The following is a 17476-nucleotide window of genomic DNA, read 5'->3' on the forward strand; positions in this document are numbered from 1 at the left end:
GTGGTGAGAGAAACACGCGTGAAAATGCTTCAAAGATTCTTCGCTGTTCGAACTATCGAATGAAATTTGCGAGGAAAGAAAGGTCGAATAGAAATGAAAATTGTCGATTTACAATTCCAAACTATGGTTCATTGTTTGAAGTACTTTGGTCAAACAGTCGAATGAAATTCGGGAGGAAAAGGATAAAATAATCGAACCAAAATTGGAAACTGTCGATTTACAATTCCGAACTACGTGTTGTTCGTTGTTCGAAGTAGCTTAATCAAACGATCCAATTAAATTCGTGAAAAAATGAAGTTAAGTGTCGGAGCAGAATTGGAAAAACTGTCGATTTGCAATTCGAATATGTTTCTATAAAGAATTTTCTGCAACTTCATGCTGAATATCGTTGAACTTTTATAAATATTCTTCAGTTTACTCGATCTATCTAATATCGTACGATTCGTACCGTTTATTCTGATGTTTATATCGATGCTAATTACTAAATGCATTATGACCAAATCAATCAGATATGATATAACGTAATTGCAAGTATCAAGCTCGTTAACGTCACGCGAGATGTCTCATTACTTTTCATGCTCGAATGCACCATTTATATAGAGAATTCATGTACTATTTTTTAACATAATAGAGGATAATATACATATCGTTGAATTACAGGCTTCACAGAAGTTTTTATTTAATTACTACGTGTCTTGGCTCATGATAACCACGAGAAATACGGACGCAACTATCGACACCGTGCTTCGACATCTGCACATAGGCATCGATAGCGACGTGATCGTCGCGACGCCATCCTTGTCGTACGCCGCCATCCAGAAATTGTCACGTGTGTACTGGAACAGGTAGGTTACTCTTGCTGAACAATGAAAAAAAAAGAAGAAAAAACGTGTGTCTCTCGGTGATCGATTATCGATCGATTTTACACACAACGTGGCAAACAACGTGCGTGCAAATGAATTCTCGCGCTCGAAGAATTCTCGCGCTCGAAGCTTCGCGATATTTCGAGAAAAACATAACAGACTCTTGAAAGTAAAAAGAACTGAAAGAGAAAATTTGAATGGACGAACTCTGTCGATTGGTCACTTTGAAAATTGAAAAGGAAAATGAAAGAAAAATAAGAGTGGTAATTTAAGAAATTTAGATTTCGAATTAGAAAACTTAGGTCAGAATTAGATTAATATTAGAACTTCATTTCTGTGGCGTATTAAATATTTCGAAAAAAATTTAATTTCTTTATTTATTTTTTTGGATCGAAGACACTTTTAAAAGTGAATGGTATATTATTCAAACAGCACGTTAACAGTTTATTTTATTACACGCGAAACTGGAAGTTTGATCGTTCATAGAATTTGAATAAATTATCCTCCCGAGGTAATGGCAGGTTTTTTCTTTTTAAATTCAAGGTGTACGAAAGATAGCGAAGGTGAAAAGTGATTGTCAAGGGTAATAGAATCTTTGAGATCGTGTCGGATTTCTACTTGATCCTTGATCTTTCGATCGAGTATTAATTAATTACAATGTTTACACTCGATCGCCTACGAGCATGAACTTTTATATTTTAATGCAGCTGAGATAAATATCATTTGACAATACCATACGATATATCTGTCACGAATTATTCATTTTTAATGAACATAACATTTCTGCATTTATTTACATACATGTATAATTCTGTTCAGTTGAAAAATGAACCTTAACATTTGAAGTAAATGCATATGTAAATATCACCCGCAACCATCCACGAAAAACAATCCGTGCACTGTCAATTACTGCATAGAATTTTATTCAGCGGTATCTAAATAATGAACCTTTACATTTTTCCTGGTTGTGCTTCAACTTTATCCTTCATGCATATCTAGAAATATGAAAATTAATTGAAAATTCTATTACACTCCATAGAATACGCTATTCCGTCGTCTGTGAAAATATGCATCGTTGTTAGGTATTGCATTAAGATATTCGTCATGAATACGTTTACTTCCATTATATCGCTTTGACAGATCAACTTCTACGCTTTCAATGTGATTCATTGCAAATTTTGTCATTTATGTATACGTACAGTCGCTGGAAACGATGCAGCGAGGTCGTAACCTCGGTCATGAGTCAAAGTATATGCGTAAGTTCTGACATTGAAAGAATAGTCCCGGGGTAATCAGAAGCTCGAATCTCGCTTAGGTCAATTTAGGTCAATTTAGGTCAATTTAGGTCAATTTTCCCATTTCGGTGATTTGCCGCGCTTTCACCCTTTGAGTGTTCACTGAAATGTGGTGAAAAAGTGGAAACTTGCTTTGCGATTGAAATTACTCGTGAATTCACACTTTGGCCTCAACACTTTTAAATCTCTGAATTTTGAACCATTCCATTCTTTAGACAAAGTATCTCGCGACTTGATAACTTCCATTTGACAATTTGGACGAGACACGTATCTCGCGTGTCTTTGCAAACGCCCGAGTAAAAGTCACCGTGTGAGATATCTCGCCCGCGGATACAAAAGGATTATCTATGCCACGCGTAGCAAATTAACAATTTTTTCCTTTACTTTTACCCGATCGAAAATTCCAATGAGAGACATTAACCCCTTGACATATGATTTCTTTTACTGCTTACGTACCCAAGCTTCAGCTACTTACCGGTTTAGTACTGCATTAAGTAACAAAAACTAGTGCATTATGGATTAATCACATTCAACAATCTTCAGTCTTGTAAATTCAAACGAAAGTAACAATTAAAGTTAATTATTCTGGTTGATGCAACTATTTTTGTTGCATTCACACCAAAATCTACGCAACGAGCCTGCACAGTTGCCATAGAACAAGGGGTTAAGAAGTAAATATGAAAAACGCACGGCTATAAGATATCTCGTTTAAAGTGTCAAAAGAACGACATCGTTAATGAAAAAAAATGTCTTCCCGTGAATGCAAATGGGTTAATAAAAGTACGTAAACAGAGATATTAAATGTTAATTCACAAATGACGTAGGATTCTGGCTGCCGACAGGTGAATCAGTATCGCTAATTAATACTTCAATTTACGACCTCGACTACATACACTACCGGCCAAATGTTTGGAATCACTGTGCATTGCATTTTGCACAAAAATTCCCCAAAAAGGTTAGCATTTATAATAATTTTCCAACGAGTTTTTTATCATTCAAGTCAGTCGAAATGAGGTAAAGTGCTATTCAAATCAATAAAGAATTAGTAGTGGATTCAGTATTAATGTAAATTGGCAGGTGATTCGAAACTGTCGAAATGAGGTAAAGTGCTACTCAAATCAATAAAGAATTAGTAGTGGATTCAGTATTAATGTAAATTGGCAGGTGATTCGAAACTTTTGGCCGGTAGTGTATGTCGTTTCTATCGACTATACCATTTACCGTGAAATCTCCGCTGAAAGTCATTTCTTCCACGTTTGTCAAGGACCTGTTCATCGTTGCAACGATACGGGGAACATTTCGAATTCCTCGAGCCGCCGATCAAACGATTCGACGAGAACGCCTCGATCAATCTGAATTATGCGATTCTTGAGAATAGAACGGTGCTCTTCCACTTCGTCCACGTGTACAAAATCCGATACTCGGACCACACCAGCATGGTGACGAGTTTCCTTGGCTCGTGGAACCCAGGTTCCTGGTCGGTACATAGTCCAATCAGCGTGAAACTGCGGAATGACTTCAAAGGACAACCGATCGTTTTCGGTGTGTTGAACGGGACGATCGATGGACAAATGGACGTCACTGAAGAAGAGGCGAACGACATAACGCCGCTCCTAGATTTCGCCAGCTTCGTCACGAGCTGCGTGAATGCCAGGTATTGATTCCGATGGAACTTTTCATTTCTGATGGCTTCGACGATAATTCAATGGTCCAAGAATTTATACGATGCGAATTTATGGAGGATGGTTGGATTCGCGTAATGTTTCTTTTGGGAGCAATAGAGAATTTTTATTGTAATTTTCGAGGGTTTTATTCAGTTTGAGCGTGTAATTGACGAAGGTTGAGGATTCTTTTTCAAAAGAATGAGGAATTTTTATCACAATTTTCAGGGCATAAATTTCGGTCCGTTTAGAAAGTTGAATTTTACAATTTGTCATTTTTCCGTCTATTCTATTCAAGATAAATGATTTACGTAATTTACGTAAATTCGGAATAAATATTTATGAAAATAATGATAAGAATTCTGTGAATTTTATTTTTTGTTAAGAATAAACTGTTCATAAGAATTGCAAAAGTCAGAGTGTAAAAAATACCTTTTTGCGGTATTTAATGTCACATACGTTATTATAGTTCTACATCGTGAGATTAATTAGAATCAATCTAGTTAATCTAATTATAATATTGAGAATGCAGCGTAGAAATTAACTTGCATAAATCTGGTTTAAAGGTGACATGTTTCGTTTAACCAATTATCTCGTTAACTCTGATCTATATCACATGGTGTGTTCTTTTTCTATTATTACATTTAACAAAATATAACAGATTACTGTGCCTTATTTTTATCACGATCAGATAGCAACTTTTATGATACAAGTTCAATGACCACTATACAAAATACGAAGTACATACTTTAAAATGTTCCTAATCTTTCAAATTCCAATCTAATCTGAAGCGAGTCCTTATTCTCAAGTAAATCCTTAAATTTCACAAACTTTCCAATTATCGAATTAAATCAAATTTCCCAATTGTCAAATTAAGCAAAATTTCCATTTCACCGTAACAACCCTAAATCGATCAATCAAAAATCAACCCTAAAAATACCTAAATCCTAGCATAACTTCTCATTACCGAGACGAATCTACAACAACATTTTCCTATTCTGAAAATAAAGGTAACAATTGATCGAACGATCAACGTACATTATCTTCCATTCACAGCTCGCGATAAGGTAATAATTTCTGCGAAAGAAAGTGTATTCAAACAATACACATCTGCGCAATTCCGACGATACCTAAACACGAGATCGTGATACGTGTGTTTCGTTATCTGGCCCGAGTTCAAAAGTCGAAATATCGTGTAAAATGATTCCGATTCAAAGGTCTGAATTCGCGAAATCACACGGAGAACAGCGATAAGATCACGAGAGCACCCTTCGTCTCTCAATAAAAACGCACGATAAGTGGGAGAACTTGTTTCTGAAATGTAAACAGATATCTGGTGATGTTAGACATCGTTATAAAGTCACCGCGAGTCGTTTACCATACTTTTCCACTCTAAACGTTCCATGTTTTTACGTTTGTTTATTAACAGCTATTGCAAATTTTCCTCTGCATGTGTACGACCGTCACGTCGTTGCGTAATCGTGTGTAGCTCACGGATGAATCATTTTGTAGCATAGAACTGGTGCCGCACGAGAAACTTGGTACCCTGAATAACAAAGTTTGGAACAACCTTCTCGGAGACGTTGTCACCGGAGCTGTGGACATTGGACTGGGTTACATTACTGTGAACGAGGAGAGACAGGCGGAAATGTCGTTCAGTCATCCCCTGATTCGTTATATGTGAGAGTGAATTTTTGTCCAGATTTACTCGACTTAGGGTCGTTGAAAAGTGCAGTGGTGATGCAAGGTGGTCCAGAAAGATCTGCACCTTTCTTTGTAACTCGATGATTAGCGGAGGAGAAATTTGGTCACCATGAAAATTATTTCACGAGGCAACACAGAATTATTTTTATGAGAAGAATTACTTTTATGTCACTTTTCAGTGATTATTTCGTTTGCGTGATGAATTCAAAGATTCGACGTTAAATGAACGGCCATTTTTTTTTTTAATTTAGAGAGAAATTTTGAAAATCTAATTTTTCCATTAATTTAAACTTCATTTTAAGTTATAAAAATTGCTTTGAGCAAACAAATTTTTATGATTTTTTTGAAAAGTGCGTTTCTTTTTGGACCACCCGGTGTATTAGACAACATTCGACAAGATTTCTCAATTTTTCTCCGTTTCCTTTTGGGAAAAGAATATTATTTGATCAACTTTTGGATATAGGAGAAACATTTACTACCATCCATTGGAAACTGGGACCATGAGAGACATATTTCGACAGCCGTTTAACAATTATCTGTTGGGTTGTGTCGCTTTTACGTATTTCATGATACTGATCGCAATGGGATTGATCATTTACGCAGCACAGACTGTTCTACATTACGACGAGGAGAAACGTGTTGGAATCGGAGAGGCTGCGCTTTGGTGTATCAGTATTATGTGCATGCAAGGTACTATAATTCATTAAACATCCTGAAAAATCATTTATTGCAAACAGAAATATACACTGCTCGCCAGAAAAATTGAGATTGCACAAATCTGAAAATCACATATATTTTTTTGGACTATCCTAAGGAAAAAACGAGCTTCTTTAAATCAAGATGGATGGTATTGTAAAAGATCAAATTAAATATCAACCCTTTGCCGACGGAAGACATTTAAGTTACACTTAATTGAAAATTACATTTTCCTCAAATATACGTACACGAGTTCACGATCGCTCTAATTATTTTTATTACTTAAAAATATGAATTTATTGCGTTCATAGTGTTTTGTGAACACCTATACGAGTCTATCGTCCTCAAAGGGTTAAATTAACACGGAAGTGTACCACAACGCTGTACCATATAGCCGAAACAAATTTTCAAAAGGCCTAATAGGCGCCAATAGCAGTTAATTAAGCTGTCTAAAATTTTTTTGACCGAACAATGTTCCTATACACGTAAAATCTAGATTAAAAATGGACGATCGATGCTTCCACACAGGTTCACCGTGGACACCGCGCACTCCATCGGGGAAAACAGTATTATTATTCAGCCTGATGTTTGCATTGGTAATGTATAACGCTTACGCCGGGTTCATTACCTCGATCTTATCGGTACAGGCAAGCGGTATCAAGTCCATCACCGACATTCTATCTCATAACTTTAAATTGGGATACAGCACAACCGATGATGAATACATTAGGGTGAGTTCATTCAGCCGGATAAAACATTAATTGAAAAAAATTAAGAGAAAAATCTTGTTTCTATAGAACGTGAACGACAGCAATCTACGCGAATTGTACATAAGAGCGTTCAACAACCGAGAGTCTCGATTGGACACCACTTCCGGTCTCACTAAGGCTGTGCAGGGACATTACGGTTTCTTCGTGAGCGCCACACTTGCAAGACGTGCATTGAGATCGACGTTGATTCAGGAACGATGCACCTTGAAGGAGCTGCCGCTTTCGCAAACTTTCACAATGGTCGCACTGCCGATGGCGAATTCCTGTCCTTACAAGAAAATTATCAATTTGAAGTATGTCCGTTTTGTGGAATGTTTGAAAGAGACGGAGAAAAAGTACGGAAGATTTTACGTGCATTTTCATACTTTAATATGTATGCAAAAGAGTACTTGCAATTTTATAATTTTTTAAGAAAGGACAAACCGGGTGAACCGTTTTTTTACTCGTTTTATACTATATCGAAATTATACTATTTAAAATTGCAAATGGAAAAAACGTATATGCAGATAATTTTTACTGCAGAGATAATTTAATTTTTTTCTTCAAAATTACTCGTTGGAATGAAATATTTTACAGAAAGTAAATACGTCCTTTTAAGTTTTATTGAAATCCTCGGGAGATCTTTCTTTGATAAGCAATTAATTTAACGCTTTGACTGCTATCGGCGCTCGGGATAATCGAACGCTATATAGATACTATCATCGCTTTTCAGATTCATATTCGTAAATTATTTATTTTACAAACATACGATACGAAATACTCAACAAAAAAAATGATTAGGCTAGCGTAATATGCAGTATGAGTCATATTTAAATAACCAATTTAAAAAAAAAAAATTGCACCTTTTCGAGGATTAGTTGTGCTAATGTTATTACGCTATACTTCACATTCAAGCTTCCAGCAGTCAAAGACTTAAAAGAAAAAGTGAATCGAAGAAAATTTTCCCGTCGACTCAATTGAATTAGTCTGAAAAAACCTATTGAAAAATTTCCAAAATATTTTTCAGTATACTGAAGATACGCGAACGAGGAGTTCTGAATAGGATAACAGAACGAATGCTACCAGAGATGCCTCGATGCAAATCACCGACCACTTTCCACAGCGCCAGATTGGCAGACGTTTACTCTGCCTTTTTCATCCTAATCGCTGGTTGCCTGTCGGCCATTTCTATATGGATCGTCGAGAGGATTTGGAACAAAAGGCGACAGATGAAGGAAACGATCATTCGAGGGATGCGTCAACGTCACCTGATGCCATCTCATTTGCCTCGTTTCACCTCGTTCCATCATTTTCCCCATTTCCATCCTCGTCACACGCGACAAAATAATTTCTCCGGCAATCACGACACGCGGCTGAAGAAAAAAACGGAGAACAACGAGCTGTTCGCCTCGGGTTCGTCGGTTTCCACGCAAGAAAGCTCGCCAATAAGAAAGAGAAACGAGGAGAATCACTCGGAGGAGGATATCGATCGAGGAGCATGTTTCGACTGTAAAAGACGCAGTAATTTCAAGCGAGTGAACTGGAACGTCGAACAGTCGAGGAAGAAGCCTAAACCTAGAGATAATACGGTCTTTCCTTTCCATCAATGATTTGATGGAACGAAAATTAGACTTTAGAGTTACAGAGATAAGATAACGAATATTTGTTGACGATAGTGATTGAAAAATTCATTTAACAATATTTTCTACAATACTTTTACATACAGGCGGTAATAGATGCAAAGTGTTTGTGTAAAATTAACAGAGAAATCGTTATAGTGTCACGATACGATCGCAGCTTATTTCTACATGACTTTTCGCTTCTTTTCAGGCTCATGAATACGTTTTTAAAAAAGTGTCTTTTAAACGATGGTCCAAAGATTTGTGGACGAAAGTTCGCCTAGGTATATTCCAAGTCGGCTGGTCCAAAGTCCGGGCAATTATTTATTGTGAAATTCGAGCAAACAGTGTACAAAGAAGAAGAGAATAAGATTAACTGAGTAAAAAAAAAAATTGAACGAGACGTCCTGCATAATCTCGACATGTAATGGTTGAAATTAGCATAAGTTTTTAATTATCGTCGGTAGAACATACTATCAGAGAGCCTGTGTTATTTATTATATTACTGTTTCTTCTTCAGTATTACAGTTAGATAAATTAGTTGTATAAAGAAACATTTCACGAATATATCTCAATTGTTGCTATTTTTTTGTAATATGAAAAGATACATAGAAAAGGTAAAAAGCAATAAAGTTATTCACTGTGTGATTCGATCGTTGTCATTTTCATGATTGTATATAAAGAAAAGTATCCTTCCTAATTACGTTTGCCATACTTGTCGTACGTTGCGGTAATTTTTATTTTTGCATTGTACGTTTTAAACGGCGACTCGTATTCTTTTATGTCCATCATGCTTCTGCAATCTCGTAATATCCCGTGTTCACTTCTGAAACGTATAACAAAATGAGAATGAAAATTTACAATTTAATATTTTTCATCTAATTAAAGCCATTTTTTTTTTTTTATTACCGACACATCACGTTAGATAAATCGGGGAATATTTCGCCGTCTTCGTCGTTGCACCATTGTTTCCATTGTCCGTATAATTGCACCTCTCCGATTTCGTCCAGATAATAATGACAAAGATCTCTCAATCTGAATAAAATAAAAACAAAGTAAAATATACAGAATAGCCCATAAGTCACTTTAAAAATCACTTTTAAAAATTGAATAACTTCCTTTCTATTATATTTTAAAAGTTTTATTTCAGATTTTGAAAATTTATCATGGAAAAATTCACGTCAAAGTAACCTATAAGATAATTAACATATTCTGTAAAAAAATTTGTACGAATAATTAAAGAACGAACAGTTTATTCAAATTTTAAATGATAAAGCGACTTACGAGCCACCCTGTATATAGTATACCGTAACGGTTATTTCGATTAAACGTTCATGTTCAATTACTTTTTTCCCCAAAGTCCATCAGCAGATGTGGTCACTAAAATTGAACCTGGTAACCTGTCAGAAATTAACCTCCTTCCGTCTATTTCTCGAAAACCATAGCTGTCGAAAAAAGGAAACAGAAAAATGCGTCTTTCCTTTTACACTGGTTACATAATTAATCTACTGGGAGTTTACTATTGAAAAGAATGATCACAAATAGTCCTCAAAAGAAGCTCGACTTCGGTCTCGTTCAAGCATGGATGGGGCAATACTTCGTGAACATCTATCAACGTTTTATTTATCTAAGAAATATGAATTGAACGTGTCAATGATGTTCAGTATCTCGATAAACTTGCTTTCGCGTGTAAAGAACACGTAATTATGTTATATACATTACACATAATTCCTCGTTATATAATTGATGATTATCTACTTCAGATTTTAACTTTTCGCTGTTTTTATTCACGACAAAAACACTACATTCATTCGAATTAATCAGTGGAAACATGTTTACATGGAAATTATATAAATTAATATTGAGAATGAATTAACCTCTGCAGCAATGGCAAGGCACATTCCGCATCGTACGCAGGCTGATGAGAAATCGATTTCCACGGTGTCGCATGCTGAATAAGAACGTAGGTATGGAATTTTCTGTACTATTCCAAATTCCGTTGGATCGCAATCGTAATAGTAATCGGTCGTCGAATTTTCATCACTTTGGCCGAGAATTTTCGCGTTGTACCTTCGACACTTCGCGGATCTTTTTCTACCGAAACTTGTTCCATCTGAGGTTAAAGACAGAAGGAGCAATAACCAGATGAAAAGTTTCATTCCCATTATCAACTGTCTTCTTCAGTTTCGTGTCACTTTTCGACAAATGTGAACTAGATTGACAAGTAACAATGTCCTCGTGTAAAATTTCGTTAATACGCATTTATCAAATAGAAAACTTCGTAAAATAGGGTTGTAATTTCAATGATTATCTAAACATGTTGGGGACAACGCAAAACAGAAGAAAAATTTTGAAGTTAATTAGCCTAAAAACGTTATGGTAAACCATATTGCGACGTTAACTTTATCGCCAATAGACGTCGCCACGATTGTGCTTGCTACGTCTAACCATCGACAAGGTTAAAGTGTAGACCTAACCACTTAATGTATTTTTTGTCGAACGTTCTCAAATAACGATCGTGTGAAAAAGTTCGAAGGATTTGTTATGCCCTTTACGATATAAAGCGAACACAATCGAACCATCAAAGATGGTAAGGTCGACAGATGTAAAAAATCATATTGTAAGATAAATAAATGTATAAATATGTGAAATGTATTTTATAGAAGGTTACAATAAACCAGTATTGTTTTATAGAATTTCACAGCCTATATATTCTTCCCTCTCACACCTCGTCCATTTCCTTTGGGATAAATGATGTTAAAGAAATGAAAAATTGATTATAAATATTAATTTTCAAATTCCAGCTGCATGCAATTGTTTATCCAATATGATATTAACAAATTAAGCCAATTTATTAAGATAAAGAATGCAACAATTTTATTTAATCCTTACATATAATTATAAACTACCATCTGAATTGTTATTTAACACGGGACACTATTTATTCGATAAATGACGTACTTTAAAATGTGCTCTAAACTGTATTTTATTATTGACATTATTAGCAATGTTAAAGCAATTAAAAATTTGTTGTAAGTATCAATTAAATATAATAAACATGACTAGAGTAGTAATAGCAAAGGGAGACAAGGACACGAATAGCGGTAGATAAGGATAGCACTACCAAAATGAGTTAAACAAGGAAAGAAATAGGGGCAAAGAGGGATAGCGTTAGAGTAATGAGTTAGACAAGGAAATGTATAGGGTTAGACAAGGACAAAAAACTTACAAGCAAAACTAACGCCATCTCGCGTCTGGTGACGCGAACTACGATTTCTCAATAGGAAGACAGCATGTAGAGATATTAGACAAGGAAAGCACTAGTGTGCGACAAGGACAGAGAGAAAACGCTTCCTATTGGCTGGCGGGCCGCCATGCTCCACCCCCCAGAGCCACCGCCACGTGGTCCGATGAAAAATCATTAATAACTCAATAATTACGATGATTTTGTGAACTTTTAGAATTGAAGAATGAAGAGTGGACCTTTAGCTACTTTCACATATAGTTTTTAATGCAATAGACCCTTTCAATAATTAGTTATTAATTATTTTAGGAGAGGTTGTCGGGAACGATGCTTTTTACGTTTATATACGTTTACGGTTTTTCAATAATTTCATAGCTTTTTACTAAATTCCCATGCAACTAACTATACGCGTTTGAAAGGTGACACCTTTGGCTATATTCTCATATAATTTTTATTAACATATTCGGTTTAGTTTAAGAGTTATTAAACATTCTTTGGGAGAGTATTACACCCGTCATATTCCAGCGTAATAGTTTTCCGTCATTTTCATTAATAACTCAATAATTAAGAAGGTTTTGTGAAATTTTAGGATTGAAGAATATAGCGTGGACCTTTAGCTACTTTTACATATAGTTTTTAGTGCAATAGACCCTTTCAATAATTAGTTATTAATAATTTTAGGAGAAGTTGTCAGGAAGGATGCTTTTTACGTTTATATACGTTTACGGTTTTTCAATAATTTCATAGCTTTTTACTAAATTCCCATGCAACTAACAATACGCGTTTGAAAGGTTACTCCTTTGGCTATATTCTCATATAATTTTTATTAACATATTCGGTTTAGTTTAAGAGTTATTAAACATTCTTTGGGAGAGTATTACACCCGTCATATTCCAGCGTAATAGTTTTCCGTCATTTTCATTAATAACTCAATAATTAAGATGGTTTTGTGAACTTTTAGGATTGAAGAATGTAGTGTAGACCTTTAGCTACTTTTACAGATAGTTTTTAATACAGTAGATCCTTTCAATAATTAGTTATTACAATTTTAGTGCAGGTTGTCGGTTAATTTAGTACGGGATACCGCACGTTCGTCTTATTTTTCATTAATTTTGTAACTTTGTACAACGAATTGATGCACTTACGTATATGCGTTCGAAAGGTCGTTCCTTTAGCTACTTTCTCATATAGATTTTAATGTACCAGACCTTCGTAATAATTAGTTATTAACAATTCTTTCGCGGAGAGTCCAGAGAGTACAACACTGTCTTAAGGTTTTTCATTACTTTCGCACTTTTACTCACATAATTTATACACTTTAAGATATTCGTTGGAAAGCCTGTTTCTTTAGCTAGCTTCTCCTATAACTTTCATTGACATAGCTGCTCTAATTTACGAGTTATTAAACATTATATGGGAGAGTCCACAGCTCGTCGTATCCGAGTAAGCTCAACTATTATAAATAATTGCTAATATCTAATAAACTGCATCAGATACACGTACAAAAATTATTGCAGAATGTAGTAAAAGGTCTGTACTACATTCTACACGCTTAAAAGTACACAATTAATCATGCTTGTTCATGAAACTAACGAAAATGTGTTACGCTTGAATACGACGGTATAATACTCTCCCAAATAACGTTTAATAACTCTTAAACTATACTGAATATGTTAATAAAAATTACATGAGAATATAGCCAAAGGAGTCACCTTTCAAACGCGTATAGTTAGTTGCATGGGAATTTAGTAAAAAGCTATGAAATTATTGATAAACCGTAAAGGTACTTGACGGTATGCGGTATCGTTCCCAACATCACGTACTAAAATTATTAATAACTAATTACTGAAAGGGTTTAGGGTACTAAAAACTATATAAGAAAATAGCTAAAGGTTCAAGCTACATTCCTCAATTCTAAAAGTTCACAAAACCATCTTAATTATTGAGTTATTAATGAAAATGACAGAAAACTATTACGCTGAAATATGACGGGTGTAATACTCTCCCAAAGAATGTTTAATAACTCTTAAACTAAACCGAATATGTTAGTAAAAATTATATGAGAATATAGCCAAAGGAATCACCTTTCAAACGCGTTTAATTAGTTGCATGGGAATTTAGTAAAAAGCTATAAAATTATTGATAAACCGTAAACGTATATAAACGTAAAAAGCATCGTTCCTGACAACCTCTCCTAAAATTATTAATAACTAATTATTGAAAGGGTCTATTGCACTAAAAACTATGTGTGAAAGTAGCTGAAGGTCCACTCTTCATTCTTCAATTCTAAAAGTTCATAAAATCATCGTAATTATTGAGTTATTAATGATTTTTCATCGGACCACATGGCGGAGGCTCTGGAGGGTGGACATGGCGGCCCGCCAGCCAATAGGGAACGTTCTCTCTCTCTCCTTATCCTAAAATTATTAATAACTAATTATTGAAAAGGTATATTGCACTAAAAACTATATGTGAAAGTAGCTAAAGGTCCACTCTTCATTCTTCAATTCTAAAAGTTCACAAAATCATCGTAATTATTGAGTTATTAATGATTTTTCATCGGACCACGTGGCGGAGGCTCTGGACGGTGGACATGGCGGCCCGCCAGCCAATAGGAAGCGTTCTCTCTCTGTCCTTGTCGCACACTAGTGCTTTCCTTGTCTAATACCTCTGTTTATATCCTGTGTTCCTATTAAGAAATCGTACTTCGCGTCACCAGACGCGAGATGGCGTTAGTATCGAATTGAAATTTTTTCTGTCCTTGTCTAACCATATATCTTTCCTTGTCTAACACATTGGTTTAATGCTATCCTTATCTACCCCTTTTTCTTTCCTTATTTAACCCGTTCTTCTAATGTTATCCTCGTCTTCCCGTATTTCTTTCCTGGTCTAACTCATTTCTCTGTTGCTATCCTCGTCTTCCCCCATTATTTTTCTTGTCTTTTTCATTTCTGTATTGCTAAATACCACGACGAATTATACTTGGTGGCAAGCACGACTACTGATGGTACATCATCTTCCAATACGAATTACACAAAGATTAATCACACAAATTAATCAAAGAACTCTACATTTACTATTCAAATTTCCTACTACACATTAAAATAAAATGACGAAGTTTCGATAATTCCGAATCACAGACGAGGTACAGAATAGACCCAACACCTAACGCATTTCTCCGTCGAGGTCAAGAGGGCTCCGAGTGCCCCTTACCATTTTCGTATCGCATACAATATTATCGACTGGGCATAAAATAAAATAATATAATATTAATAATAGTTAGAACGAGAATTAAACGCATCTGTATAATTATACAAATAAAGTATAGGATAGGATAAAAATCACAGACAAGGTACAGGATAAACCTAACACTTTTTATTTTAATTTTTCGATTTATTTTAGAGCTCCGTACAATCAATTTCACATTGGGAATTATCTAAAAAATTAAAAACAAAGAAAAGGTGTCCTTACATATTAGATAAAGCTCTGATCTCTGGTGCTATCCTCGTCTTCCCTCGTTATTTTTCTGGTTTTATTCATTTCTGTATTGCTAAATAGCTCGACGAGTTATCCTTCGTAGAGAGCACGACTACGTATGTTGGATTGTGTACTAGGTAGAACTGTTTACGATCTTTTGCCAACAGTAGAACATGCGCATGTGATGAATCATTTGGTGATAAACAATTACGTTACTTTCTTATTCGTAATTTCACAATTACGTTTAATTCTAAAACTACTGCGAATATTGTAATTTTACTCTACGCTAAATCAATAACGTTGGGAGCAACAAGAAAATGATGTTCCCTAAATAACAGACGTGACAAAGTTAGTAGGAGGAAGGGGAGGTTAATCTTGAATCAGTTTGCTTAAATTTAATAGATACATTTAATAATTTGTAAACTTTACACAATTGACTAATATAACTTTATTTGTCACTAATTTTACACGCAATGCGACACGTATTTCCCGCGCAAATAAAAGGAAGCAAGTGTCGCCACGTTTTCACTGATTCTTCGTGCTAAGAAATAGGTTAAGTAGACACAGTGTTTGTGTCGAAGCTTCACGAGTTAGCGCGTCGATTGCAACAACAAACCACAAACATGGTGAGACTTTTTCCATACATATTTAAACGAAACACCTGATTTTCTAAACTATAATTGCGCATAATGTTCCTTGTTGCAGTCTGCTGCGTTGAGAAAGGAGTACCGAAAGGCGCAGAAGGTTATGCATCCAAATAGCAGGAAATCTATTGCTATTGCAAAAAGGGCAAAAAAGTAAGTGAAATTATTACTAAATTTCACGACTTTTCTATTCACTGTCCACTTCTGAACACCTGTGAAGGAAGTAAATGTGTTCTGTTCTAGAATATTAAACAGACAAAAGGCAAAGACGTATGGTTTCATTAAACAGACTTTAGTAGCAGAAAGAATGATGTGGATTCGTGAACACATGGTTCCAGATGTGTGTCCTTACACTCCAGAGTTAACTGCACGTTTGTTAGAAGTGTAGGTAAAAGAAAACTGCAAGTTAGAGTTGTGATTACTTGTAGTTCTATGTATAATTCAAAGGTACATAGCGAGGAACGACAAAGAGATGGAACAGATTAATATCAAGAGATCTGTCGGTGGCAAAAGAATCAGACAACATGCCAGCAGGGAAGATGTGATAAGGATGACCAAGGAGAGAGACCTTGAAGAGTACAATACATGTGGACTAGGTAAACAATTACAAACATTCTGTTCCTTCCCATTATATACTAACCTACAAAACTTGTTTTCCAGAAATTCCTGATATTCTAGATGCACATCATTGCATGGTGCTAAAGAATTGGGATGGGGAATTAAACTACCTTCCTTACTTTAAATTCAGAAGGTTTGGTAAGAAACATTTAAACCAGGCACTACAGAAAATGAACAAAGAGTCCAAGGAGCACGTAAACAAGGACGAGCAACCAGAAGTTTCTGAAAAATCAGAAAGCCCCTCCGAAGAAGTTAGGCCTGAAAACGATTCAATAAGTGAATCAATTGATTCAACTGAAGACAATGTGCCTGCACAATCTTCCATGGACTCAGAATAAAACTACATCTCTCCCTATTACATCTACCTTTCTTTTTAATTTTTATCTAGAAGAATCTCTCAAAAAAAAAAAAGGAAAAAACGAAAGCTAAGGACTTCGTTCTTTTTCACTTGCGAAATCCTGCGTGTTGCGTTAATTCGCTCTCATCTCCCGCGGGGAACAAGAGTGCCACGGGGAGGTAAAAATGCGACAGAAAAAAAAAAGTTCGATTGTGAAATACTCAACGAAACTGGAACACGTGAACGAGTCATGTGTGTGTACACCAACGAATTCTCTAAGCTACGTTCTCGCGTTTCCTCGCTCTTTCTTCGTTTCGTTTCTCTTGTTGCTTCTCCGTTGCGTAATTATGGCAACAGATTAATTTCATAAATAGAAGAGACACGAAGTACTGTTTCGTACTTCTTTTAAAAAGTTCAAAGCGTCGAATTATCGGTAATTAGAGGTAACGCAATTTCCAAGGATCCTTTTTTATTTAATTCCTCGCATACTTCGAATTGATCGAATGGTTTGAGAGAAGAATGAAGTTCCAGTGTGTGTTACGAACGCAGCCGTGTTCGTGGCAACAGTT

At 35.4% G+C, this 17476-nt stretch overlaps 3 protein-coding genes across 3 annotated transcripts in view; 2 read left to right on the top strand and 1 right to left on the bottom strand.

The window, feature by feature from the left end:
* The window catches only part of LOC108578087 (glutamate receptor ionotropic, delta-2-like), an 11931-nt gene extending 2962 nt beyond the window's left edge, over positions 1–8969 (top strand). Inside the window, exons 4-11 of the mRNA XM_017941345.1 lie at positions 1–18; positions 661–845; positions 3423–3812; positions 5332–5499; positions 5987–6213; positions 6748–6950; positions 7017–7282; positions 7996–8969. The exon at positions 1–18 is cut by the window's left edge and continues 173 nt beyond it. Coding sequence (XP_017796834.1) covers positions 1–18; positions 661–845; positions 3423–3812; positions 5332–5499; positions 5987–6213; positions 6748–6950; positions 7017–7282; positions 7996–8578 — 2040 coding nt within the window. The 3' untranslated portion in view covers positions 8579–8969. The remainder of the gene's footprint in view (positions 19–660; positions 846–3422; positions 3813–5331; positions 5500–5986; positions 6214–6747; positions 6951–7016; positions 7283–7995) is intronic.
* A 278-nt stretch (positions 8970–9247) lies between these two features.
* Positions 9248–10752, bottom strand: LOC108577373. Its single transcript, XM_017940516.1, has 5 exons — positions 10465–10752; positions 10108–10214; positions 9934–10032; positions 9497–9622; positions 9248–9413 (listed from the first exon to the last, which is right to left on the bottom strand). The coding sequence occupies exons 1-5, from the start codon at positions 10750–10752 to the stop codon at positions 9284–9286; spliced, it is 750 nt and encodes a 249-aa protein (XP_017796005.1). The 3' UTR covers positions 9248–9283.
* Positions 10753–15856: 5104 nt separating this feature from the next.
* LOC108577384 (translation machinery-associated protein 16) lies at positions 15857–16908 on the top strand. The gene is made up of 5 exons (XM_017940529.1): positions 15857–15934; positions 16014–16105; positions 16196–16336; positions 16400–16548; positions 16613–16908. The coding sequence occupies exons 1-5, from the start codon at positions 15932–15934 to the stop codon at positions 16906–16908; spliced, it is 681 nt and encodes a 226-aa protein (XP_017796018.1). The 5' UTR covers positions 15857–15931.
* Positions 16909–17476: the final 568 nt, after the last annotated feature.

The sequence above is a fragment of the Habropoda laboriosa genome, unplaced genomic scaffold (genome assembly GCF_001263275.1).
Source record: "Habropoda laboriosa isolate 0110345459 unplaced genomic scaffold, ASM126327v1 scaffold5, whole genome shotgun sequence".
NCBI classification, from domain to species: Eukaryota; Metazoa; Arthropoda; class Insecta; order Hymenoptera; family Apidae; genus Habropoda; species Habropoda laboriosa.